The following is a 25,248-nucleotide window of genomic DNA, read 5'->3' as shown; positions in this document are numbered from 1 at the left end:
ACACTTTTAAGTGAAAATGCCCTTAAACCTACTATTATTACCAGTTTTTTTTATGTAACACAAATTTTATATTTAGTCTGAGAAAATTTTAAATGTGTCTACACATCATTTGTTATCTATAAATAGATGTACTTTATTATTTATTCGCAGTATCAATATAATTATACGATACATTGCGAAAATTGACACGCTAAGAAAATCTAGTGATATATATTAAAATAGATATAAAAATCAATGTAATTATTGCATTGTTTTCCAAGTGTATCTTAATATCACTTATTATCGTAACCTAATATCACAAATATTTTATCATAATTTTGCAATCCATAATTATGTCACAGTAACATAAAACATTGCACTAAAACTACGAATGTATAAAAAGACGTGGCTTGGCGCTCTTGTGTCTTTTTAAAGCAAGAATGGCGGGGAAAATAGTGATTTTGGCGCTTGCGTTATCAATTTGCAAGGTAATTTTTCGTATTTTTTTTTATCTTGTAATTACAGGAATCGCTTACGTGAAGGATCTTCAAGAAAAAAAGTTTGTAACTTGGTATGAAAACCGTGTTCCCGATTTCCTTGATAAAAAATAACAATAATTGTATGTAATATATCTGTCAATATTATTGTATGTAATATAATAACAATATTAGTTATTAAAGTGTAATATTGTTAGAAGACAATAATAAAACGGATATTTTGTAAAATCATTTTTTTAACTTTATTTTTTATTTTTTAGGTCCAATCACAATCAATTGGCTGCTGTTCACCGTCATCAAACGTAATTATTAATTTAATTTATTCAAAATCTCATATTCCACACCGATAAGATCAATTTGGGCAAAAACCGTCTATAGGATAAGACCGTCTACAAACTTATCCTTCGCTTCTAACCCTTGGGTTTATACAAATACTCCTAAGTCCCCGGCAAGCTCGGCCGAATTGCACCTTGCACCTTCCCATACAAACGTAGTTCCGCTCTCATTTTAAAACTACGTGTTGGATTACAATGATACTTTTCACATACAATGACATGAGGTATATCTAGGTCTGAAAAAATAAAGTTCCAGTTCCAGTTTATAAAACAAACGAACTAGAGCAAAAATAAGTTTTGTGTAAAAAACTTAAATTCGCTGTATATTTTTATTTAACTATGGTATCTGAACAAGTTTTGGAAACAAATCAAATTATTTGCGAATTTGCAAAAAGAATTGGCGTAGGCACTAGTTTTTACGAAAGCGACTACCATCTGACCTTCCAACCCAATGCAGAAACTAGGCCTTGTTGGGATTAGTCCGGTTTCCTCGCGATGTTTTCCTTCACCGAAAAGCGACCCTTTATAGTTCTTTCGGATTGGTGTCAGAAATGGTGTCAGACAATAACTGTGGTCTAGGGTTTTTCTAATATTTTTCGGATAAATAAAGCTATTTCGTGGCGTGAAATAATTTACTTTAAACACAGGAAACATCCCTATTATATGTAAAAGTAAAGTATGAAGCCTTTCACGCGTTTTTTGCACTTCGCATAATTAAGTTTGTCATACATTTAATTCTCATAATTTTCCCCATAATTAAGTTTGTCATACATTTGATTATCATAATTTTCCCCAGATTAATGGACTAAAAGCATCACCGCAACTCCAGTTTGTAAGTACCATTTTTTTATACTTATACATTATTTCAATTTCAATTTACTTGCATCAGACATAATTAGTCCATAGAAATGTTAGTAACAAACAAAACTTATTTAAATCGACACGAGTTTTTTTCCTATTTTTCGCACTTGTATCATAAACTATTCTTTATGTTCTAGGTACCAGGGCAAAATTTTAACCTTCAAGCTATACCCCTTTCACAATTTTCGCCTCAGTCTCAGGTAAGTAATCAATATGTGGTATTTTCTATAAAAAGGGACCTTATTGTCGATGGCGCTTACGCCATTATTAACGATGCTCCGATATAAATACAATGCCGCGCGACGCTGTGCGGCGTAAGCGCCATCGACAATAAGGTCCCATTTCATAGAAAACGCCCCATAAATCAATATACATCAGGCGATCCGTTTGCTCGTTTGCCTCCTATATCATAAGAAAAACAGCATTTTCTGATCATTCATTTTTGTCAATGTAAATGAGTACAGGATAATATTATAATTTATTTTAGCAGCCATAGTATAAGTAGTAGTTTAAGTTAGGTTTTTTAGTTTTAGTTAGTTTATTTTAATGGTATATTTAGTTTGATATACAGGGTGACCTTAGCCATTGGACAAACCCTGAAATCCCACGTAGGGTTACTTCTCAGGAATGCTCTGACGTAAATTTTTATTTTTATTAGAACAAAAGATAAAAAAATAAATTTTCAAACAAAAAATAATTCCAATGATCGACAACAAAAAGAAACATACTGTATTAATCATTGGCAGTGTTTTTGACAACTTGTTCGAAAATGTGCGGCAATGATGACATTTGTCAAAGTCAGAAGTCTTGTCATAAATAAAAAAGATAATCAATAAGGTCGAAGAAGGTTTCATACTATTTATTACCTCAGGAGCTACTAACACATACAGGCTGCTCCAAAGTAAAAAAAAACGTAATTTGTTAATTTCTTCGTAACCGCTACACCGGTTCTTATGATACTTTGTATACTGGTTCTAAATACCCTAATGCATATGTACATTTCGGCTTTGTCCAATGGCTAAGGACACCCTGTATATGTATAGTTTATAATTATTATGTTTTTATTTAAGTTTTCATTAATAAAGTAAATATAGTACAGGTACCAATTCAAGATTACTATTGACATAAAAATTACAATAAATAACAAACTATCTAAATGATGACTCACGCTAGACCGGGCCGGGCCCGGGCCGAGGCGTCCGACACGTCGTTTTCTATGACGGCTGATCGGTGATCACTTGGCACTTTGCATAGAAAATGAAGCACCGGAAGCTCCGGCCCGGTCTAGAGAGAGTCATCCTTAAAGCAGTTTCGTTATCCTCATTTACCATATAGGTACCTACCATTTTCCGGTAAAGCTCTTAGTCTATTAGGAGTAGGTGTGTATTGGGATACAGACTACACCAGCAGCCATTACTGCTGACTGCATTACTGCCGCAAATGTCATAAATTCGGGCAGCAACAGCGATAAGCTGTTGCAATCTGAATCCGAACGGTAAATTATCCTTCTTTTTTTTTATAAGCTGATCGGCGATTGGCCCTAGTCACACCTGATGGAAAGTAAAGACAGGGCCTAAGATGGAGCTCACCGGTTCAGTAACAGCCTATTCACTCTTGTTTTAAAGAGACCGAGGTCATATTGATCAGGGAATACAGATAGCGGGAGCGCATTCCATTCCTTAGCCGTCCGTACCAAAAAGGAGGAGGCAAAACGTTTCGTCCGAACGAATGGAATGTGGACCACGAGTGGGTGCATTCGCTCCCCGCGCCTGGATGTCCGATGATGGAAAGGGGAAGGTGGGATCAGGTCGTGCAGTTCCTGTGCGCACTCCCCGAAATGTATCCTATAGAACACCGATAGGCAAGCGACTCGACGGCGATGCTCAAGGCTCTGTCTGTATCCTTGACTTGACAGATGGGTCATCGCCAAAGAGTCTATGAGCCCGGCGCTCTATTGAGTCTTCAGCTTGTAGTTCAGATAATATGTTATGAGAGATGTATTTAAACTTGCATATTATTTTACAGGGGTCACAAGGGTGCAAACTACAGAAGGCCCAATCAGTGGTCAATGTTCCAAAACAAAATATCCAAGTATCTTCTACACCGCAGGTAAATATAAAGCATCATAAGAATCCTTTTGTATTTTATTATTCTACGTCGGTGGCAAACAAGCATACGACCCACCTGATGGTAAGCAGCCACCGTAGCCTATGGACGCTTGCCACTTTAGAGACCCTAAAACTCCGCACCCGTTGAGCTCTTGCAACTTTATTCACCGGCAGTAACACAGCACTATGAGGGTCTAGTGTGATTTGGCTGCGGTTTTCTGTAAGGTCCCCAGTCCGGCTCTGCTCAATGCTACCTAGGGATTCAAAATAACCCTAATTTACAGTACTGCTCGTAAATATCATTGGTAAATCGCTAGAACTCAATTTTTTTTTCAGATTTCATCATCTTGCGCCCAACCCTCCAATGTACAATGCTCTCAACCCTGCCCTCAAGTCATCACCGCCCCAGTGTCTTCCATCACCATCCCGCCAACGGCCTGCACCACCGTCATCGACTGCTCTCTCTCCAACGCTCTAGCCAACGCTTTACAAATGATGATCGCCAACGACTTTATCAACTCCGCCGTCAGCAACAACATCATCAACCAAGATATCTCCATACCTGTTGTTGAAACTTCCGTACCTTGTGTTGACCTTAACTCTTACATTAGGAACCTTAACGCTAACCAGCTAAGTGAAAGTCAGACTGTTCAATTTTATGAACCCGAACAATGTGACGGCTACGATTGGGAAAAACTCCTAAGCTATATAAACGGAGAGAAGAAGAAAGAACCAGAGCCATTAAACAAAAACGATGCTTTCTTTAAATATTTAATAGAAAAGGGTCAAACTGCGTATCAGATCACTAAACAACCCGAAGTTCCAAGCATCACACCATGCGTTCAAAACCAAGATGACAACGCCATTCTTCAAGCTTTAGAAGCGTATTTTGGTAACAATAATGGTGACACAAGCCCAAAATATGGAAATGCAGCTGAAGTAGTGTTCCCGGAAGAGATCCCAGCGCAGTTGATTTGCAATTATGGATATATGCCGACAACAGTGCCGGTTGTTAGCTTTTCTTGTCAGCCATTATAGATCCTAATTGTAATTTTATTGTTGGTGCTGGTGGTCAAACTTTTTCTTGTTAGTTAGAGCAAGTGAAGTGTCTAATTATAAAATAACATGTCGGATAGGGAACACTTTTTTATTACTGGAGATAAATATACACGCTAAAATTTCTTCTGCTACAAAATAATTGCTCACTCATCGCGTAGGTGGCAGTGTTTTAATTTAAATCAATAATGCTATGTTTGATTTTTTATATTTATGTGGTTAGAAAGTAATCGAGTTGATTTCACACAACAAAATCCGGCAACTCAAAAATCTATGACCTAAATATCACATGACAATTTTAACAGTAAAGCTAGTTTAGATTTTTTTTGTTATTAAGAAATTAAACACAATTTAAACAAAACTCATTTTTATTTATTACCCAATGTACCCATACAATACTACCAAAGAAAAATGAAAGTAAGTGTGGTTGACATGACTTTTCTAAATCGTTTCCAGTTCATGACTAGATCATGGAGACTATAGACTAGATGATGAATAGTAGATTTTTTGTTCATTGTTCGAATCGCGCCCATAGATTGTATAATTTTCTTACGTCATAAAAAAGAATTTGACGAAGAATAAAATGTAGTGCACAGTACACAGCACAGCACAGTCCTTCAATAATATTGCACGTCACTAATATTTATTGTCTGAGATTATTATTCATACGTGCGTACCTATTATCCTAGAACAACAAAGTGATTTACTATTACTACTACAATTGTAAATTACTTTATTTTACAAAAAATAGGTTCACATGAAATTTACATAAATTTAGATACAAAGGCGAACTTATCCCTATAAGGGATCTGTTTCAGCCAACCTTAGAAATAATGAGAGGAAAATTTGAATTTAGATAGGCAAACTTACAGTACTTGCAATAATATTTTAAAAGGAAAACTGCAATATTATAGTCTACGAATAAAAGAAGCTAGCGAAGCGAAGTCCCGCCTTGATGAGAATGTTGAGATGGATGTGTGGAGTGACGAGAAAGGATCGGATTAAGAATGAGTATATTAGGGGTAGTTTGAAAGTAGCACCAGTAACGGAGAAGATAAGAAGTAGTAGGTTAGCGTGGTATGGGCATGTGATGAGGAGGAATAAATGCCATATAGGCAAAAGAATGTTAGGGATGAATGTTGATGGACGGAGAGCGTATGGTAGACCCAAAAAGCGATGGATGGATTGCGTGAAAGAGGATATGAGAAAGAAAGGAGTGAGTGCTGAGGTGACGAGATAGAAGAGAATGGAAGAGAAAAACATGTTGTGCCGACCCCACATAACGTGGGATAAGGGCAGGAAGAAGAAGAGAAGCGAAGTCCCGCCTAGAGTTTTATAAAGTCATAAGTATGTGAAAAAAGCGACTTGTTTGTAGACCCGAGTTAGACAAACTTGTTTGTCAATATTTTTTACTTCCGGACCTGTGAAAACGTTTTATAGTTATTTCTTTGTATACAAAATGACTGAAGTTATTTATTTAAAATGTATCAGATCAGACTTTATTGCTCTCTTAAGTAAATAATCTGAAAGGCATATTTACCTAGCCTACACATTTTTTTTTTTACCTATCTCACATAGAACATTTATGTGACATTTTCTATAAAAAGGGACCTTATTGTCGATGGCGCTTACGCCATTATTAACGATGCTCCGATATAAATACAATGTCGCGCGACGCTGTGCGGCGTAAGCGCCATCGACAATAAGGTCCCTTTTCATAGAAAACGCGGCATTTTAAACGCCCCATATACAACCTTATTACATTGTTTACAGCACCCCCTTTCAATGTAATAATGTTTGACTAACATAATACTAATAAAGTTTTTTGACTAACATACTACATACACATATTTTTACTTTCTATAAATTGTATATACAGATGTCAATCACAATGAAAAAATCAACGATGATTGGTCAACGTGGGACTCGAACCCACATCCTGGATTGCCGGTCCAATGCGTTACCAATTGCGCAAATTGTTATTTTTACTTGTTTAGATTTACCATCTGAAATAAGGTTTTTATTGTTTATTATTTAAGTTGACAATTGCACCTTAACAGCTAGAGCCACAGCGGCACAAATTAGGAGACAGTAATAATTCTTATACATTGGGTACAAATGTATTTACATGTTAAGGATTTATTTATAAGGACGGCAAAACGTTTACCATTAATACATAATATGTAAGAAGATATTATCTTAAAGTTCGCATTATAAATTTATAGTCTTAACTCTTAAGTCACTAGCCACCAGATAACCATTATTTTATTTTATTGAGAGGTATATCTATGGATAAAGACGAATTCGAAATCCAAAGAAACAAGACCAAAGTAATCCCAGTGCTTCGTGAACATAGTTTTGTCAGAAACACGGTATATAACTATGGATAAAGACGAATGCTAAATCCTTCGAAAAATTCTAGGCTTATATTTACTTCAAATAGTTGAGTTTCCACTTGATCTGACAAAGCACTGACGTAGTTGATGTTTTCTAAGTGTAAGGCCTGAGCCCGGCGCTCCGCTTTGAGCGTCTAGCGTTCGGCGTGGCGTGCAGCGTGGCGTCGGGCTCACAAGTGATGTGAGCAGCGTGCACTAGGGCCGCTCCTATACGTTTGCATTTGTTTAACATGCACGCTGCACGCCCCGCCCCGCTGCAAGCTGAACTCGAGCCTTCACTGGGGCCTTACACTTAGTGCACGCTGCTCAGATCACTTGTGAGACCGACGCCACGGTGCACGCCCCGCCGAATGCTCCGCTTCGAGCGACTCAGGCCTTACACTAAGTATATTTTGAAAATAAAACTAAAAGATCGTTCGAGATATCCTTAACATCTAATAGTATGTTCTTACAAATCTTAGATGTGTGTGTGATATACGTTTGCATTTGTTTAACATGCACGTCGCACGCCCCGCCCCGCTGCACGCCCAACTCGAGCGTCCACTCAGGCCTTACACTAAAAGGTTGCAAACTATCATGAGTATCTGCAAGCTTCGGACTAGCAATGTGCCAAAGAAAATTAAAAAAAAAAATAGAATTCCATGAAATGTTCTTGAAATTTTTTCTGCACGTTTATTGCCAAAGTTTCGATTTCTATGACACTTGAAATACGCCAATAAGTGGCGTAAATGATAAATGAAACAGTCGTCAACAGAAAAACATTGAGCAATAATCTCTAATCTGAACGGGAATATTCTAAGTGAAAACTTGCATAAGAATTTTCTCGTAAAAGTTTCCAAAAATTTTGAGAATGTTCTACAACTTGCAAATTGCTAATTCTGTTAGGATTTTAGGGTTCCGTATTTATTATTGTTATAAAACTAGTTAGGAATATAAATTAAAATTAAAGCTAGTAAGAATAAAAGAAACGTTGATTTTAAATGTTATAATTTATTAAATACATAAATTCAACAGCTTACTATAAGGACTAGTCGCCAGTAGATTGCTTCCAATTAAATTAGGTGAAACAAAGCTAGGCGAAATAACGCTAGGCGAAACTATGCTAGGAGAAATGATATTGCAACCACAGGGCGCATTGCGACCACAAGATGAAACACAGTTACAAGCTGAAATGGGGTTGCAAACATTGCAACCACAATTGGTGTTTTCTAGAAGATTACAAACTATCATGAGTTGAAGTGTGTCAGCAAGATTCTGGCAAGATCTTGGGGTGCAGTCTGTGATGATGGTTGGGGGGTTGATCGTTGGTGGAATAATAGGGGGACTTAGGGGCTGGATGACCTTTTGACAGAAAGGTTGGCGTATGCATTGTGAAGTCACGACCTGAAAAAAATATTAGTATTAATTGGTATTGATTTGAGAAAGACATGATTATTTTTTCATAATATTAGAAAGGATAGTGTGGATGATATTAATATATAAATATATATATAGCTTACCTTATACTGCGAGGCCAAAAGACACGATACCATAAAAGATTTTAGTGCCATCTTATTTTTGTATAATTTATTACTTGTTTATCAATTTTTCGATCCGTCTCGTTTATTAGACTGTTTAAGCCAAAATAAATTCAAAATGAACATAAGCGGCTGTTTATATTTATTCGCGCTTTATTTTATCAAGTTTTTATCTGTTAACTAATTATATCTATTTGCTAATACCTACTTACTATTGTACCATGTGAAATTAGCTTGACTAAGTAATAAGCAACATGTCGATTAGATTTTGTTACAATAACTAACGGTATTAAATTAAATAAAATTATGTAGATACTTACCTATTGGTTTTTAAATAGCCAATGTGCAAGTTTACAAAATATTCTCATAATTTCATTTCATTTCATTTCATGGGAACATATTGCATCGAGAGTTAAAATGGTACCCAATTTCATTAAAGAACCCGCCCCGTACTAATTGTTTCGTAACCTTTTGTAACGTTCCTATTGTCAGCTTAGTGAGATATATTCTAAAAGTACATTTATATGTATATACTGTCCTGGGCGGTTGTGACCACGGCGACTAATTATTGAGAGCGACGCTCGTAAGCTCTCATGTGGCTGGCATAACCGATTTTAGCAGCTAATGTACGGCCGCAGTCACTGCAGCACCGGTATCATGGTCGTGTTTTTGTCACTTGTCATATCATGCGTCACTTTCGCACTTTTGTTGGAGCGTGACAGGTATGGTGACAAATAATAGACAGCCGTCCACCTTAGCCCCGCAGGTCAGCACCTCTCCGACAAAATTGTAATTGATGACCGCAGGTCATCGGGCCTTTAACTCAAGAATCAAGAATCAAATGTTTTATTCGTGATAAACTTAAAACTAAAATTACAGATCTACTCGACTCTGCTCTCCGAAGGCTTGCGCTATGGTATTTTGAAAGGAAAATCACACACTTCATTTTATAAAAAAAAGTTTAATACATACATACATTTTCTAAATTACAAAATAATTGGCTTAACACACGGTGACATATTTGGACACAATGGCACCGATAACGCCGCGTAACTGTAAGGAGAACAGATAGGTAATGCTCCTGCAGAGCATCCACACCCACAGCCTTTAGAGCATGGAGCAAAAGCCTTAGCCACCACTGGGAGACCTCCAGGCATATAACCCAAGCCGCAAGGCAGCTCAGCAGCGTAAGGCGGGAGAATCAACTGATCACAATTCACGCATGTCGTCAAATCACCAGTACAGTTACTGTCAAAGATGAGCTCATATTGTACACCACTGTCATCATATTCTAGCAAACATGGAGGCTCTGGTATCGTTTGGATGTAGCATTTTTTCTCGGGTAGGGTATCAGCTAGTAGGTCACTGACAATGAAAAGTTGGATAGTGTCGATGAGGGATTGGACGACGTTGCCATCGACGATGGTAGGGGCGATGGTGGGCACCACGGTGGGTGCGATGGTGGTGGCCAGTTTAGGGGCACATTTGTTGATGGGGCATCTAATACTTTGGCTTAATGCCACCTGAAAAAAAAAACATCAAAATGCGACTATGATAATAGGAATAATGAATGAATACCAAAATATTACACTTTGCTAAGTAATCACCGAAAATATAACGTGCTAGCCAATCAGTGCATACCCGTTATACTTGCGTATTTTTAACATGCAATTAATGTATGTAATGTTATGTGGAATAATGAATGTTGACACAATGTTGAATAATAAAGAGAGTAGGTTAGAATATTAAGAAGTACATATTCCATGTCAAATAAAGTAATAAAATTACAGAATTGTTTAAAAATTTAAATGAAATGCGTTAACTCAACTAATATAAAAAAAACTATTAACTAATCAATTTATCAATTTCAACAACTTTATCGACATAATTATCATTCTAGGATTCTGTTGAATGATGAAAATAGGTATAGTTTAAGTGTAAGTGTAAGGCCTGAGTGGACGCTCGAAGCGCAGCGTTCGGCGGGGCGTGCAGCGTGGCGTCGAGCTCACAAGTGATTTGAGCAGCGTGCACTAAGGCCGCTTCTATACGTTTGCATTTGTTTAACATGGACGCTGCATGCCCCGCCCCGCTGCACGCTTAACTCGAGCGTCCACTCAGGCCTTACACTTAGACCCGAGTGGACGCTCGAGTTGAGCGTGCAGCGGGGCGGGGCGTGCAGCCTGCAAACGTATAGTAGCGGCCAGTGTAAGCTGCTCAAATTACTTGCTTACTTGTGTTCTTATAATACTCACATTAAAAAAGACTGCTACAACAGCCAAATGTACCCAAACCATTTTGGCAGCTTCTTGTAAATGAGGTAAATCAACTGCCGAACCTACTTTAAATAGTAGGTACATTTATCATTTATACATTGACAATAATAAGAAATCCACATGGTATTAGTAACCTAGTTAGGACTTGTGAAATCGAGGAATCGCAATAAAGAAACGGTCACGTATAGATATTCTTCCGTCTAATATAGTTATTTTAGATTAGATACATTGGTCAATTTTCAGATTAGAAATTTTATAAATTCAAAAGTAGTGGTAACTTTTTACCTCCAAAATTAAATTTGAGTAAGTATTTAAGCACTGAATTATAATAGGTACATATTATTGTACCGGAATATTAGACATCATAGGAACCCTAGCATTAGAAAAAATCTAATCTTAAAAAAGGCGTATAGATTGCGTGATTTGATTTGATTTGATTTATGAGTTGAACCACAGAAGCGGAGCGTGAGTCTCTCGAACTGAACGCGTAAGCGCCATGAATTTTACGGCGCTTACGACGTTTTGTTCGCGTGGTACAGGTTACGATTGCGACAATTTCATTGTTTGGTTTATGGATGGTATAGAAAGGATGCTAATCTCTTATGGCAGAATTGTTGCAAAAGTGATCGCTTTCAGCTTTAAATAATAGTTCCTAATCTCTCCGGTGGCGCTAGTTAGGCTCTGGGACATGAGTATAACATGAACCATGTAAGGCAACAAATAACCCGACCAAATTACGTAGGTTGTTTTTGGTAGTATTTCGGTGTATGGTGGCGCCGCCTAATTACTGTTTTTTGTTGGACACTTTTCATACATAGAGATTTGGCTCCTTTATATAGTCTCCATGGTTTGGTTCATACCAAGTCATAGAGAAGACATCTTCTCTATAGTAATTGTAGTGTATGTACAAGTTTAGACGGTGAAGTACTTGTCTCAAACATCATGTCATACACATATCAAAGAGGTCCTATACCTGTCTCGTGCATGCATAGCGCGCGTAACGATACTGAGTCTGTGGTGACAGCTCGGGAGAGCAACTCGCGGGAGCGCGAAGTGAACATATAAAACGATCGCGGCTGTGTATATTAGCGAGCCAGGATGTAAGGAACACTCAACAGCATATAATACAGTAATAATATCTCAATGGAGCTTATCTAATATAGATTAGGTATTATGTACTCGTATTTACTTCGGTCACCACGATATAGGCCTAGTCTAGTGTGGGACCACTGAGCTAAGTTATGTAATTTTTTATTTTATCTTCTTTCTTTTAATAAACAAATTTTTATTTTATTTTGTTTTTTTACCTACGCGCATTGTATTTTGAACAGTGAAAGTAGGTAAGTACACATGCCTAGCAAATGATATATCTTGTAATCAAAAGTACATAGAACTTATGACATTATATGTAGTTCAATAATTATGTGTGTATCTCGATAACAAGTTACATTAACTTACTTGGAAACAACTTGCCAAATGAACTTGATCAACTATGCGTGTCTTATCTTCTACGATTAGAAATGTACCTAATAAATAAATATATGTTTGAAATTATTATAATATCTAACGTTAATTGACGTTACATAAGATAAGATACAATGTTTAGGAAATAATGTAATGTAAAATGCCTAAGTAATGTATTTACGTAAATCACTGTCCCTATTTTGATTTACCTAAAATACATTATGAAATACATAGGTATATATTGTAAAATACATACGAAATATGTAAACAAATATGTTATTTTCTATGAAAAAGGGACCTCATTGTCGATGGCGCTTACGCCATTATTAACGATGCTCCGATATAAATACAATGCCGCGCGACGCCGTGCGGCGTAAGCGCCATCGGCAATAAGGTCCCTTTTCATAGAAAATGCCCCAAATAAGTTTTACGTATATGTACCTACAGTGGAGTCCGGTTAGTACGACTTCGCATATAACGACAACGACCTTATATTGAGGACAATTACATATAGAATTAGACCAAGATAAGTCTGCAACGATTTTGATAGCACACGCAGTGCAAATGGTATTTATACGTCATAATTTCATAGAAGTTTGACGTTTAACTGCGTGTGCTATCAAAACCGTTGCAGACTTATCTTGGTCTAACTCTATATTGTAAGAAGCGATTACCGTAACGTATTAGTCTTAAAAGGGTATCACATGCGAGTTGCCGAGCATTTAAAACCCGTAAGAAAAAAATCCTCACTTATTCCACAGCTGAGTTAGCGAAACTAAATTCGCCTTTATACTATACAATAGGGGATATTAGTGCAATGTTCTGCCACCAGAGCAGCACTAGCCTGTTTAGTAAACCATAGAGTAACTTATACATAATTTCAGAAAACTTGTCAAAAACCTGCTAAAGGTACATTATTACTGTATCTTTAACAAGTTTTTGACAAGTTTTCAGAGATAATAAAATATGACATTGATGCACCAAGGCGGTTTTTCTACAGAGAAACGCGACCGTTACCGGGAAACGCGAATCTACCGTCTACCCGAAATATATAAAAAGTGTCCATCCAACAAACAGTAAATAGGCGGCGCCACCATACACTGAAGTACCTAGACCATACACCTAGTATTTTATATAGATGTGCACCCGTGCGACCGTGAGGGACACAACATACGCAATGTGACAAAATTAAAACACTTTTTAACATTCCTGACTGAAAATACTAAAAAAATTGAGTTCTTTGGACGACTCCTCGTAACACAGGCATAGGATTATTTGCGTGTTTATTTTTCCTACATTTATAAATTTTCCTAAAATGTAGAACGCTCCACGAATTCCGTGTCATCCCTGCCCAAGTCCAATTTGGGTTTAAATGGTATTACTTATATCCGATTTCAATAGAAATAAGTTGCATTATTTTATATGTATGTCAGCTATCACATAAAATACACCTAATAACCCATTGAACTTGCTAAATATGTCACTATTACATAAAACCTTAAGATTAAATAATTATGTTATAATTTCATGCATTCTTTGGTAAATTTAGTAATTGATAATGTATATAAAATGACGAAAATAAATCCAGACTCAGTCCGGTCCAGTGCAGTGAAAGATATCGTCGATATAATGCTGCCGAGAAAAGTTTTAGCTTTATTATTTATTTCTAAGGTAAAAAAATAGCTTAATTTTTATTATGCACTATGTAAAACCACATTCTATGATATATTTACATTTTGTTAGAAATTAGAATTCCTTATCGTTTAGACATATCCATTATCAAACACTTTAAAGTTGGCATAAATAATTATTATCACACTTTGGTATTTTTTTAGGGTTTCGTACCCAAAGGGTAAAAACGGGACCCTATTACTAAGACTCCGCTGTCCGTCTGTCCGTCTGCCACCAGGCTGTATCTCATGAACCGTGATAGTTAGACAGTTGAAATTTTCACCGATGATGTATTTCTGTTGCCGCTATAACAACAAATACTAAAAACAGAATAAAATAAATATTTAAGTGGGGCTCCCATACAACACACATGATTTTTGCCGTTTTTTGCGTAATGGTACGGAACCCTTCGTGCGCGAGTCCGACTCACACTTGGCCGGTTTTTTTTAAATTACTTAGTAGGTAACAATTTTTCAACTGTTAATAATCTCAACTTGCATTTTTTCAGATGGCTTTATCACAGTCAGTGTACCCAACAACAGCAATATCATATTCATCAAGTGCTGTGCCTACGATACAGACCCTCCCAGTGTCACCAACCGTCGGTGCTGTACCAGCTACAGTCAGCCCCATACCAGCTACAGTAACAGCTTTACCCATGTCAAAACAGCCAGCAACAGTGACAGCAATGCCAGTAACAGGCTCATCAGCAATAGTATCACCTGTCACATCTTCACCAGGTGTGAAAGTAACTACAATGCCAGCTTCAACTTCAAAGTCACCTACGGTTTCATTAACATCTATGTCACATGTATCTTCACCGTCTATAAGTCCTGCAATGAAATTGACAGAACCTAAAGCCCATTTCTTACCAACATCTATCCCTAATCCAAAAGTAACAATCCTTCCTTACGATACGCCTGCAGCAGCAGAATCGTCTTGTCTGAATGATCCTTATTTGCTAAATATTAAAGACAATGTTAATGCGTCACCAGTAAAGGTAAATATTAAACATAACGGTCCTGCATCACCGGTTAAAAGGATCACAATGGCGTGTACAGACGATTTTATCCTTCCGGATGAAGACCCTCTGTGCCTTGATATTACGAAGATTCCTCCACCAATTCCTCTTCCGAAGAAGGTTAATAAGGGAAACTTGAATAATCCGATTGATTTTGAAGGCTTGATGGATGGTTTTATGAGTTGTTTGTAGATAAAATAATCAGCATCTTCCTCGCGTTGTCCCGGCATTTTGCCACGGCTTATCCCAAGAATTGACGTAGACTAGTTTTTTACGAAAGCGACTGCCATCTGACCTTCCAACCCAGAGGGTAAACTAGGCCTTATCGGAATTAGTGCGGTCTCCTCACGATGTTTTTCCTTCACCGAAAAGCAACTGGTAAATATCAAATGATATTTCGTACATAGTTCCGAAAAACTCATTGGTACGAGTCGGGGTTTGAACCCGCGACTACCAGCCACCAGTGCCAGCTAGACCAATCATGACGAGAGAAAATTATGATGATAAATATGATTATGATATGATAAGGTAATGACGATAATTATATATATTGACTATTGACTTCAATGGTTTTGAATGGAATCTAATATTTGTGTAATATTTAGAGTAAAGTAACACCCAAGTAGCTAAATATATAAAAAAAGACTAATAAAATAATACTGAAAAAAATGTATTAATGTCGTTTTTTCTCAACAACCAAAAAGTTATGTTCTAATCTAAACAAACATATATATATTATTATATTAATAATTATGTATTGTATAAGAGCTATAGTCCGGCTAGCCACTTTTATCAGCAGACAAGGGCTTCTGTCAGTTAAGTAAAAATAAGAACAAAAAAACTATACCTACTACTTACTCATCCCTTTCTTAAGGGTAAAGAATACTAGTACTAGCTTAAGACAAGGACAGTATGATTCTCTATGTTTAAATGAAACAGTCCCTGCATGGAGACTGTATAAAGGAGCCAAATCTCTATGTATGAAAAGTGTCCATCAAAAAACAGTAATTAGGCGACGCCACCATACACCGAAATACTACCAAAAACAACCTACGTAATTTGGTCGGGTTATTTGTTGCCTTATATGGTTCATGTTATACTCATGTCCCAGAGCCTAACTAGCACCACCGGAGATTAGGAACTATTATTTAAAGCTTAACGCGGTCACTTTTACAACAATTCTGCCATAAGAGATTGCGATCCTTTCTATACCATCCATAAGTCCCTGGCCAAAGTATAGCCGGTCAAGCAACTTTGTCAGTAGAATAAAGCGCGAAATAAAAAATTTCTATGGCACGATTTTTTTTTAAATTTGCCGCTTTCTTCTACTAACGGAAATGACTTGAAAGACCATAATCATCAGCAACCGAACCGTAAGTATAGTTGGTCAAGCAAATCTTGTCAGTAAATAAGAACAAAAAAACTATACTCATCCTGAAATAAAACTATGAAAACGGATTATATCGCGTATATAATCCGTTTTCATAGTTTTATTTCATGAGTAACTATCGCGGTAACCGAAGACAATATTATATACTCATCCTTTTCTTTTCGGTGCTAGTACTAATGTAAGACAAAGATAGTATGATTCTCTCTGTCTATGTTTGAAATGACGGTCCTTTGACAAAATATAGTTTAGTTTTTAGCAAGTTTTTAGTGAGTTTTATTTTATTTTTATTCTATTTTATTTTTACCGTATTTCTTTTTTATGTTTAAATTTATTGTATTGTATTTGCATTTTAAAATTAAAACTATGTAATGGGTCTATTGCCTGAATAAAGAAACATTCATTCATTCATAATTATAATCGATTCTTCTGATGATAATCGGTCGCCGTGTGTCACAAGCCTGTTACCAACCATATACCAACCCTTAATTTGATAACCCCAAAAGAGACAACAGATCCTTCCCGTGTCTAAATCTGCGTTATCTTCTGCGTCTACCCAAAGATAACATGATAATTATCAAAATATTTCAAATGATAATTTTGAACCTGAATATATTATACCTATTCAGTAGTTTCAGTACTATATAACTTACCCAAATGCTACCATGAATACCAAGGAAGCCAAAGAAAAACGACCTCTGATTCAACAGAAGAATACACTCACACAACACTCACACAATGTCGAGTTTAAGTGGAAAGAAAAATACTTCTATAATGTGTCATTGTGAATTGTGTCAATGTCAAGTCAAAAGTCAAAAATGTCAAAATTCTCAAAATGTCAGTGCCTTGAGATCTCTCCTTGCCTCCCGGATTCCCGATTTTACTTAATTATTAAAATATCAGTTGAATTATTGAAAATTATAATACAAAACAACCAAAATGGTGGAAGCACAGAAGTTTAGGATAGAGCAGGAGATGACCAATCTTGTAAATGAATTGGACAGGAGTTATTTACGGAAAATGCAGGTTAGTTTTAGGTTATGTCCTTATCTTCGTAATATTATGCAATGGAGCTCTGAATAAATTAGAATTGATTTTGATATTGCATCATCTGCTAATGAGAGGGCTTCTATATCTTGCAGTACTTATATATAATTAAGAATCCTTGGAAACATGACATACTAACTTGAGTTATGCATAACCTCAGAAATGTTTAATATTACCTTGATACGTTCTTCTTCTTTTCGTGTCGTTACGATACGTTACGTACCCGGGTTCAGTGACATTTTCACTCGGAATATGAATGACAGACTGAGAGGACATTCTCTGAAGCTGGCACGGACGCAGAGTAGTAGCAACCCAAGACTTCCTTCTAACCGTGTAGTGAAAGTGTGGAACAGTTTGCCCGAATCTGTAATCAGTGCGCCTTCAGTGAACTCCTTTAAAAACAGACTCGACAAACATTTTACGAATGGACAAAACACAAGTGCAGGACATTGATATGCACGTATCAGCTATTTTAAGCTGCCTGTGCATTCGTAATTAATAATATAATAATAATAATATACTATTATTACTTCTATGAATTAGGATCCAGGAAAAATGCATTAACATATACCAGAAAGTTTTTGATCCATGTGCTCAAAATACTTGTAATTTTCAGGGTGATATGCACAGATGTGCAGCGCAGTGTTGTGACAACCAGCAAAACACCTTAGAGAGAGTGCATGGGTGCATTGACAACTGCACTACCTCTCTCAATCAGGCTAACAACTATGTACAGGTAAGGTGAAATATAACATTTTGGCAATAAGCAGATTCGGCACTCACACTTGGCAAGCCCTCTCTCTCTTTAGCCCTTTTCTACCCTTCGGGTATAGGCCTTCTTCATTTTGCGCCATTCGTCACTGTTCTGTGTGACTTGGAGCCACTTCTTCCCCGCAGTCCTTTTGATGTTGTCATCCCAATGCATCTGGGGGTCTACTTTGAGGACGCTCTTCCCCGTGTGGTCGCCCAAGCTTGGCAAACGCATACTATGTATAGGTAGTAGACATTGGTTGACAGATTATTTCGGCCTAGGCCGATAATAGGAGGTGGAGCAAGTGTATCCTAGTGTAGAGGCCTCAGTCTAAAAGACCGTATCACACACCTCAACCAGATGGATCATGACGTCAAATAGATTCCAGGCCCACTTTGGAAGAGAGAAGCAACTAATTAGCATGAAGTTTATATTTGAACGAAATATTTTTTATTCAGATGTTTGTTACCGTTATATCATGTTACAAATGCATTTCCCTTATTAAATTATCATTTAATTGCTTAAAATAATAAAATTCCTATGAAAATATGACTTTTTCACTTTTTTGCCGCCCAGTCGATTCAGGGAGCTTAGACAGACGTCAGACATTAAAGTAAAAAAATTCACTACATTGACTGTGACATTCGAAAGTGAGACGCTCACATTATGTATGAATACTCATGCTTGAGAAAGCGCTGAGAAATGTTAATTACCAATATAGATATAAAAAAAATCCTCCAGTTATTTTTAACCATCCTTATTTTTACAGAATGAGATCAACCACTTCCAGAATAGGCTACAGCGTTGTGTGATGGATTGCAACGATTCAGCACGAGACAGGCTTGGCCCAGATCCTAGTCAGGAAACCGTAAGTTTATATTACAAAACAGGATTTTTATCCTTCCCTTGATGATTCCCTTCCCATGATAATCATGGCTCGGAATCTGTTTCTAAAATACCGGTAAACGTAAACCGGTAAATATTTCAGTTTTCCTCCAAACTTTCATAAGAATGCGATAATTTTAAGAACTGTATTGTAACCTAAATAAACCGGTTTATTCGACGAGCGACGAGACGCCGCCGGCCTGGTGGTGTGCCACGTAAACATACCTAGACACTGACATAGGAAGTAACCGATTTTTATTGTTCTAATCCAGTTAATCTGGCAAGAACTTTATGGAAATGTTCCCCTAAAAACCGGTTTAAAAATAATGGTTTTTCGGAGGACACCGAAACTAAAAGGTTTTGCGCCAAGTACATGATAACGGTTTGAAAATTTAACCGGTTTCCGAACCTTGATGATAATACTAAAAATTCAGTCAGGATTCTTATCATACACAGACAAGAGGTTAAGGTCAAAGGAAGGTCACCCTTCATCAGCTCCTTCATAGACCAATAGCTCCTCCACGCGTTTTCGATCCGTCTTTAATTATATGTCAGTGTTAATTATATATTCTTTTTTCAGATCGACAAATGCACGATAGACTTTGAGAAGTGTGCCGTTAAATGCGTTGATAAGCACATGGGCATTATTCCCAGCATGTTAAAGACAATGAAATCCGTGCTGGCCAGTGGGAAGCCTCCTCCAACGAGAAGCGAATGAGAAATACATCTTTACAGTACATATGGTGCTACTTTCTCGCACTAGTGCGTAAAGAGCACTTTTCGTGCATATGTAGAAAGTTTAAAGGCCCATATGTACTGTAAAACGTTGTACGATACACGTGCGAATAGGTAATTCGCAACTCGTGTCGATTTAAAACACTCCCTGCGGTCGTGTTTTAATTTATCGCCACTCGTTTCGAATTTCCTCTTTTCCGCACTTGTATCGTAAATAACTATTACCGTGTATAAGATTCCAGGCAGTTAATTTCGCGTCGAATAATGGCCCTCGCATGAATGGAGTAGCTGTCACGTAAAAGTAGCCTGTCACCCGCCATCTTGGTATTGGTGACATCGGCTCGTGATTAATTTCTTGATTTTTGCTCATTAATGTTGTTTAAAGTGTAAAGAGCGCTGGTGGCCTAGCGGTAAGAGAGTGCGACTTGCAATCCGGAGGTCGTGGGTTCAAACCCCGGCTCGTACCAATGAGTTTTTCGGAACTTATGTCCGAAATATCATTTGATATTTACCAGTCGCTTTTCGGTGAAGGAAAACATCGTGAGGAATCCGGACTAATCCCGACAAGGCCTAGTTTCCCCTCTGGGTTGGACGGTCAGATGGCAGTCGCTTTCGTAAAAACTAGTGCCTACGCCAATTCTTGGGATTAGTTGCCAAGCGGACCCCAGGCTCCCATGGAGCCGTGGCAAAATGCCGGGACAACGCGAGGAAGATGGTGAATGTTGTTTAAAGTGTAATACTGATTAGATAGCTTATTATGCAGTAAACTAATGTGGGAAACAAGTGTGCGGATAATGAAGAATTTTATTAAACTCGAGTTTAACCACCATTCTGGAGACAACGCCAGGTTACCCACGTCACAGAATAAGTAATAGTATTCTCATACAGAACGGCCACGCCCCGCCCCGCCCCGACTCGAATTACCTCGCCCCGCGACACCAGATTGACGACCATTTGCCGGCCGCTCAGTACTATTTTTAAGCAACTTATTCATACTATGACGCATGACGCGTGTACAGACGTGCCGTTCACACATAGAAACGCAAGTGATTATTGATGTATAGCGTGTCCGCCCTGTGACACTTACTAAATAGTCCCACTTCTGTTTTTTTGAACTTTAGCGAGTGTCAATGCAAATTTCAGAAATCGTTATAAAATATAAATAGTAAATACATAGTACATACATTGTATGTAAAATGAAGGCTTGAATTAGAAGTAATAAAGAACTGATATTAAATTTATGTCAAACGAGCCGATAGGCGAGTTTCACAATAACATCACACGATTTTTGATGATGTGTAACCATCAAAGAGAATAGAGTGTATAGAGGGTTATTGTCATAGTAAATTTTGTAGTCACAGTAAATTTACTGCCATCTATCTACACAGGATTAAAACCAAAAATGAAAATGTATGTATCACGAATTAATAAACTAGTGGATGTGAAATGACTCCTATTTAGTATGAAAACCAGTGTCGCTAAACTCACACATTCATAGCCACGTTAAAATACGTCACACACTTACAAAATTGCTCTGATTCGTAGCAACTTTCCATACCAAAAAGTTATTACCGGTGGACATTTCTCGAACGAATATCAACTGTAGGCTACATGAGTGACGGTTTAAAATATAATGTCAAAGCTATATGACATACGACTCTTTCATTATCTCATTCATCTCACAAAAGCTCGCTCAACGTTCACCTAATACAACTACTCAACACCAGATGGCGTTATTTTATATAATTTTAAAATCACTTACTTAACAGGCGAGAAAAGGGCTAAAAAACCAGTATAAGTAACGTCTAATTACGCATGGTTTGTTACGGATCTCACGGTCACGTTACACTGGTGTTTTGGAGACCTCTACACGCCTGCGAGTAGCTAACCGTTGGAACTTCTTTCCATTCGACGATATAGGGAGGGGACAGTGTAATCGGAGTGTTTTATCGATATTTGTGTGTTCAGTTAGGTATTGATATTTCATTACCGTATGTTTTAACACATTTAGATGATACTTTATTTATGATTATTAGTGATAATCGTGATTGTATGAAAAATAATATGTAGTACAGTACAACAAATATCTAACTAGAAATTTGTTTCTTATTAATTGACCAACTAGGTTGTTAATGTGAACATTAAATATATCTTAAAGTCAAACAGATAAAATCATAGTTCTTTAAAGGTCTATTAACTCGGTATTGCTGTTATTTTGTAATCACAAATCTGCAATTACTTACATAGGTAAGTATTCGTCTTTAACAATAAATTTTCTTGTGGCAGCATTTAAGGCCAATCTAGACGGGACAACCTGATTAAATTGTCAAATTAATTGTATGGTGTGAAAGCATACATGAAACTGGCTCATCGATCCCACTTGATTTGATTGTAAGATTGTGACCTATCAAATCAGGAAGGGGGGCGGCAAAATTCCAATATTTGACGCTAGTTTGCGTGGTACGGAACACTTTTTATTAATTTAGTGAGCCCGAATGTCACTAATAATTACTAAATTAGTAACTAAGTTTTAGGCGTGTGGACGCTAGATGAGATGTATGGCAATTTTATCCCCAGAAATCTTTCTCTAAGAAATGCTCCTAGCAAATGGTGCTATATTTTTGCGGAAACTAATTTTCTTGCCCAGTAGCATTGATCCATTTATTTTTAATATCGGCATCTTGTGGTAACCTACAATAATTAATAATAAAGAAATAGAAAATATTAAACGTTTATTCATGGCACATTGCATGCATTGTACGCATAAGTGCATTAAGTACCTAGTCTAATTATATTAACGATGAAAATATGATGGGTGTAAAAAACAAAAACGTATGTAAAGGAATACGAAGGTTTGAAAGGTTGCCATGAAATGACCCGACTTAACTTAGTGCTTGATGACCAGAGCTGCCATATTTACTAAGACATTGATTATCCCAAATAATAATTAGAAACGTGTCTAAAATAATAATTTATTACCGAACTACCAAACATCAAACTTGAAATATCGTAACTTTAACTTTATCGATATAAATATCGACATTGCGCAGCATCTGAGTAGCGAAGTTATTTGACATTTAGGATAGCGAATATTCCAGATAAACTTAAAGAATAGTGACAAAGGATTGTGAACTCTAAGTTCTAACTGATAAAATATAGATTTACTTAACGAACATTCGTAAATAATGCAAAAGAAACAGATTTTTCGTATTTATCGGATTATATTTAAATAAATAACCACCGGTGATAGGAAATACCTCCACGTGAAAGATTTTTTAAACCGCTGTGATTTCTGCAGCTTAATACTGCACAATACGGCATTTTAAATTTAATTATCAATTTTTGTTAGACGAGCGTACGTACGACGTGAATGTCATTCGAGCATGAAGTTTACACAACAACTGAGCATAGTCTGTGCATAAAGTGAGTCGGTCGCTACTAACTGTCGGATAGACGGGAACGCCCACTTGCCATCTCCATCCTACTCCGTGGTATGTATCAAAAAATGTATTAATAAATATAACGTAGAGGCTCCAGTGCTCGACACAGCTCCAATTATCGACATTTTCAATCATAATATCATAGCAATAAAGTTGACAGCAAGGTATCGAATATTGGGTCTTAACATGTCGATTATTGGGGGTGTTTACGCTATATGGATATTTTTTTTAAAACGCCATATGAATTTTAAATATCAAACAGTGTCGCCAACGCCATCTACCCGAATATAGACCAAGTTCGAGTTTAAGTTTTTCGTGATTTCCGAGGCACTTTTTTCCTTAGACTTATCTTATACGGAGTTACATATATCTTTGGTATCAAGACGAGATGGTTGTATGATAGTATCATGGCGGGTTTATGATAAGTCTTCTAAATATCAGAGGATAATTTTCTGAGTTATTTAAGGCCCCGTAGGTTCGTGTTCTTCTCTCACTCTCACTGAGCGTAAGCGAGAGCGAGATGGATGTGCGTGCTCGGCACCTCAGATATTGTGTTTTTTAAATTTTAATTTGTTGTAAGTTTTAAAAGAGAATAAAGTAATCGCCCAGTTCCCTCATAAATTAAATTGCGCTATTTTAGAAGATATTTTCATATTTTTAGCTTTTATGCATAAATTGATACACATTTTTAAAGTGCGTTTTTGACCTATGTTCGTGTTTTTTTCTATATCGAGCGAAAGTAAAACAATCTGGATTAGAAATGTTATGTGTAGTGTTAAATAAATTAAATTTTTGGCAATTGTACTTATTGTTATCTAAAAAAGCCGTACGATTTTGCAGAAAGTCCGCTCTCTGAACCTACGGTACCTTAAGATTGATGACGAGTTAATCACATAGATTTACTGATTTACGGAAGACGACAGAAGTTTTGTATATTGAATATAAAAACTTGTCTTATACCTAATTAATGTCATTAACGCGATAAAATTTCATTATTTTACCTTTTCACGTTTCAACTAGGTTGCACTAGCTGTGGTCACGGAACTCTCTTCAAAACTTCTGTCGTCTTGTCGTGACGGAAGACTTCCGTGACCACAGCTAGTGCAACCTAGTTGAAACGTAGGAAAAAAGGTAAAATAATTAAATTTAATCGCGTAAGACCTGGTAATGACATTAATTGTGCCATTTTCAACCAAAAGGGTACTTATTGTCGCTTCTCAGTAAGGCGCTATTTCCATATAGCTTCAATTAGAAATCAACTTTATCAACAAGCGACAATGTGGTACCTTTTGGTCGAAAACGTCACAATTATGTGTACAAAACTGTCTTATACCTATTCTTTATAAAGAAGAAACACATTTTACAATGCATTTTGTATAAATTAGATTATTAATAGATTATTCATTAATTGTTGTATAGATGTGTAGTTTGAAAGAATAAAGATTATAGACTAATTATTTCTGCGTTTTTTTCAAAAAACTATAATTTTCCATAGTGGAGACTGAACAATCCTAGGACATCTAGGCTTTTGACAACATCTTAAGCCGTAAACAGGAATGTGCGTGAAATGAATAACCGATATTAAGTGACATTTGAAAATTCTGGGCGAAGCTGTAGAATTAAATGTAATGTTCATTTAAACATTTTAGCCCACACGGGCTGTGTACATGACAGTGAAACATAGTGAAGGAACGTCTTTTCGCCGATAGCTGGGCCGTCGCCTGCTAAAAAGGGGGCCTTGACGGCCTCCGGGTTTTTCCTAATGCAAAGGCTGTCCATCATTAAGCGTGATGGGCACTTTTAGCCGGGAGCAACCCGTGGTGGG

At 36.9% G+C, this 25,248-nt stretch overlaps 4 protein-coding genes across 5 annotated transcripts; 3 read left to right on the top strand and 1 right to left on the bottom strand.

Annotated features, from left to right (window-relative positions):
- Window positions 1-349: 349 nt before the first annotated feature.
- Window positions 350-5,175, top strand: LOC134752746 (uncharacterized). 2 transcript variants are annotated; one of them, XM_063688434.1, is made up of 6 exons: window positions 350-467; window positions 737-778; window positions 1,608-1,643; window positions 1,810-1,872; window positions 3,698-3,781; window positions 4,117-5,149. In XM_063688434.1, exons 1-6 carry the CDS (start codon window positions 420-422, stop codon window positions 4,816-4,818), a joined length of 975 nt encoding a protein of 324 aa, XP_063544504.1. In that variant the 5' UTR covers window positions 350-419; the 3' UTR covers window positions 4,819-5,149. The 2 variants fall into 2 exon arrangements, with proteins under 2 accessions (XP_063544504.1, XP_063544505.1); XM_063688435.1 differs by lacking the exon at window positions 3,698-3,781 and having other exon boundaries at window positions 4,117-5,175.
- Window positions 5,176-9,694: 4,519 nt separating this feature from the next.
- On the bottom strand, window positions 9,695-11,103 carry LOC134752743 (uncharacterized). Its single transcript, XM_063688431.1, has 2 exons — window positions 11,002-11,103; window positions 9,695-10,272 (listed from the first exon to the last, which is right to left on the bottom strand). The coding sequence occupies exons 1-2, from the start codon at window positions 11,041-11,043 to the stop codon at window positions 9,736-9,738; spliced, it is 579 nt and encodes a 192-aa protein (XP_063544501.1). The 5' UTR covers window positions 11,044-11,103; the 3' UTR covers window positions 9,695-9,735.
- A 2,988-nt stretch (window positions 11,104-14,091) lies between these two features.
- Window positions 14,092-16,571, top strand: LOC134752740 (uncharacterized). Its single transcript, XM_063688429.1, has 3 exons — window positions 14,092-14,157; window positions 14,666-15,110; window positions 15,150-16,571. Exons 1-3 carry the CDS (start codon window positions 14,116-14,118, stop codon window positions 15,368-15,370), a joined length of 708 nt encoding a protein of 235 aa, XP_063544499.1. The 5' UTR covers window positions 14,092-14,115; the 3' UTR covers window positions 15,371-16,571.
- An 853-nt stretch (window positions 16,572-17,424) lies between these two features.
- On the top strand, window positions 17,425-24,457 carry LOC134752732 (protein FAM136A). The gene is made up of 4 exons (XM_063688422.1): window positions 17,425-17,591; window positions 18,229-18,348; window positions 19,133-19,231; window positions 19,829-24,457. The coding sequence occupies exons 1-4, from the start codon at window positions 17,505-17,507 to the stop codon at window positions 19,964-19,966; spliced, it is 444 nt and encodes a 147-aa protein (XP_063544492.1). The 5' UTR covers window positions 17,425-17,504; the 3' UTR covers window positions 19,967-24,457.
- The last annotated feature ends 791 nt before the right edge of the window (window positions 24,458-25,248 follow it).

The sequence above is a fragment of the Cydia strobilella genome, chromosome 25 (assembly GCF_947568885.1).
Source record: "Cydia strobilella chromosome 25, ilCydStro3.1, whole genome shotgun sequence".
NCBI classification, from domain to species: domain Eukaryota; kingdom Metazoa; phylum Arthropoda; class Insecta; order Lepidoptera; family Tortricidae; genus Cydia; species Cydia strobilella.
Note: the sequence above shows the minus strand (reverse complement) of the source record. Positions and strands in the feature narration are given on the sequence as shown.

Excerpts from the sequence above, each read along its gene's own strand:
- LOC134752746 (XM_063688434.1), top strand. The coding sequence starts at position 420 with ATGGCGGGGAAAATAGTGATTTTGGCGCTTGCGTTATCAATTTGCAAG. Across the intron at positions 468-736 it reads TTGCGTTATCAATTTGCAAG|GTCCAATCACAATCAATTGG; the intron begins GTAATTTTTCGT and ends TTTATTTTTTAG. Across the intron at positions 1,644-1,809 it reads CATCACCGCAACTCCAGTTT|GTACCAGGGCAAAATTTTAA; the intron begins GTAAGTACCATT and ends TTTATGTTCTAG.
- LOC134752743 (XM_063688431.1), bottom strand. The coding sequence starts at position 11,043 with ATGGTTTGGGTACATTTGGCTGTTGTAGCAGTCTTTTTTAAT. Across the intron at positions 10,273-11,001 it reads TTGTAGCAGTCTTTTTTAAT|GTGGCATTAAGCCAAAGTAT; the intron begins GTGAGTATTATA and ends TTTTTTTTTCAG.
- LOC134752740 (XM_063688429.1), top strand. The coding sequence starts at position 14,116 with ATGCTGCCGAGAAAAGTTTTAGCTTTATTATTTATTTCTAAG. Across the intron at positions 14,158-14,665 it reads CTTTATTATTTATTTCTAAG|ATGGCTTTATCACAGTCAGT; the intron begins GTAAAAAAATAG and ends GCATTTTTTCAG. Across the intron at positions 15,111-15,149 it reads ATCGTCTTGTCTGAATGATC|CAGTAAAGGTAAATATTAAA; the intron begins CTTATTTGCTAA and ends TTAATGCGTCAC.
- LOC134752732 (XM_063688422.1), top strand. The coding sequence starts at position 17,505 with ATGGTGGAAGCACAGAAGTTTAGGATAGAGCAGGAGATGACCAATCTT. Across the intron at positions 17,592-18,228 it reads GTTATTTACGGAAAATGCAG|GGTGATATGCACAGATGTGC; the intron begins GTTAGTTTTAGG and ends TGTAATTTTCAG. Across the intron at positions 19,232-19,828 it reads CAGATCCTAGTCAGGAAACC|ATCGACAAATGCACGATAGA; the intron begins GTAAGTTTATAT and ends TTCTTTTTTCAG.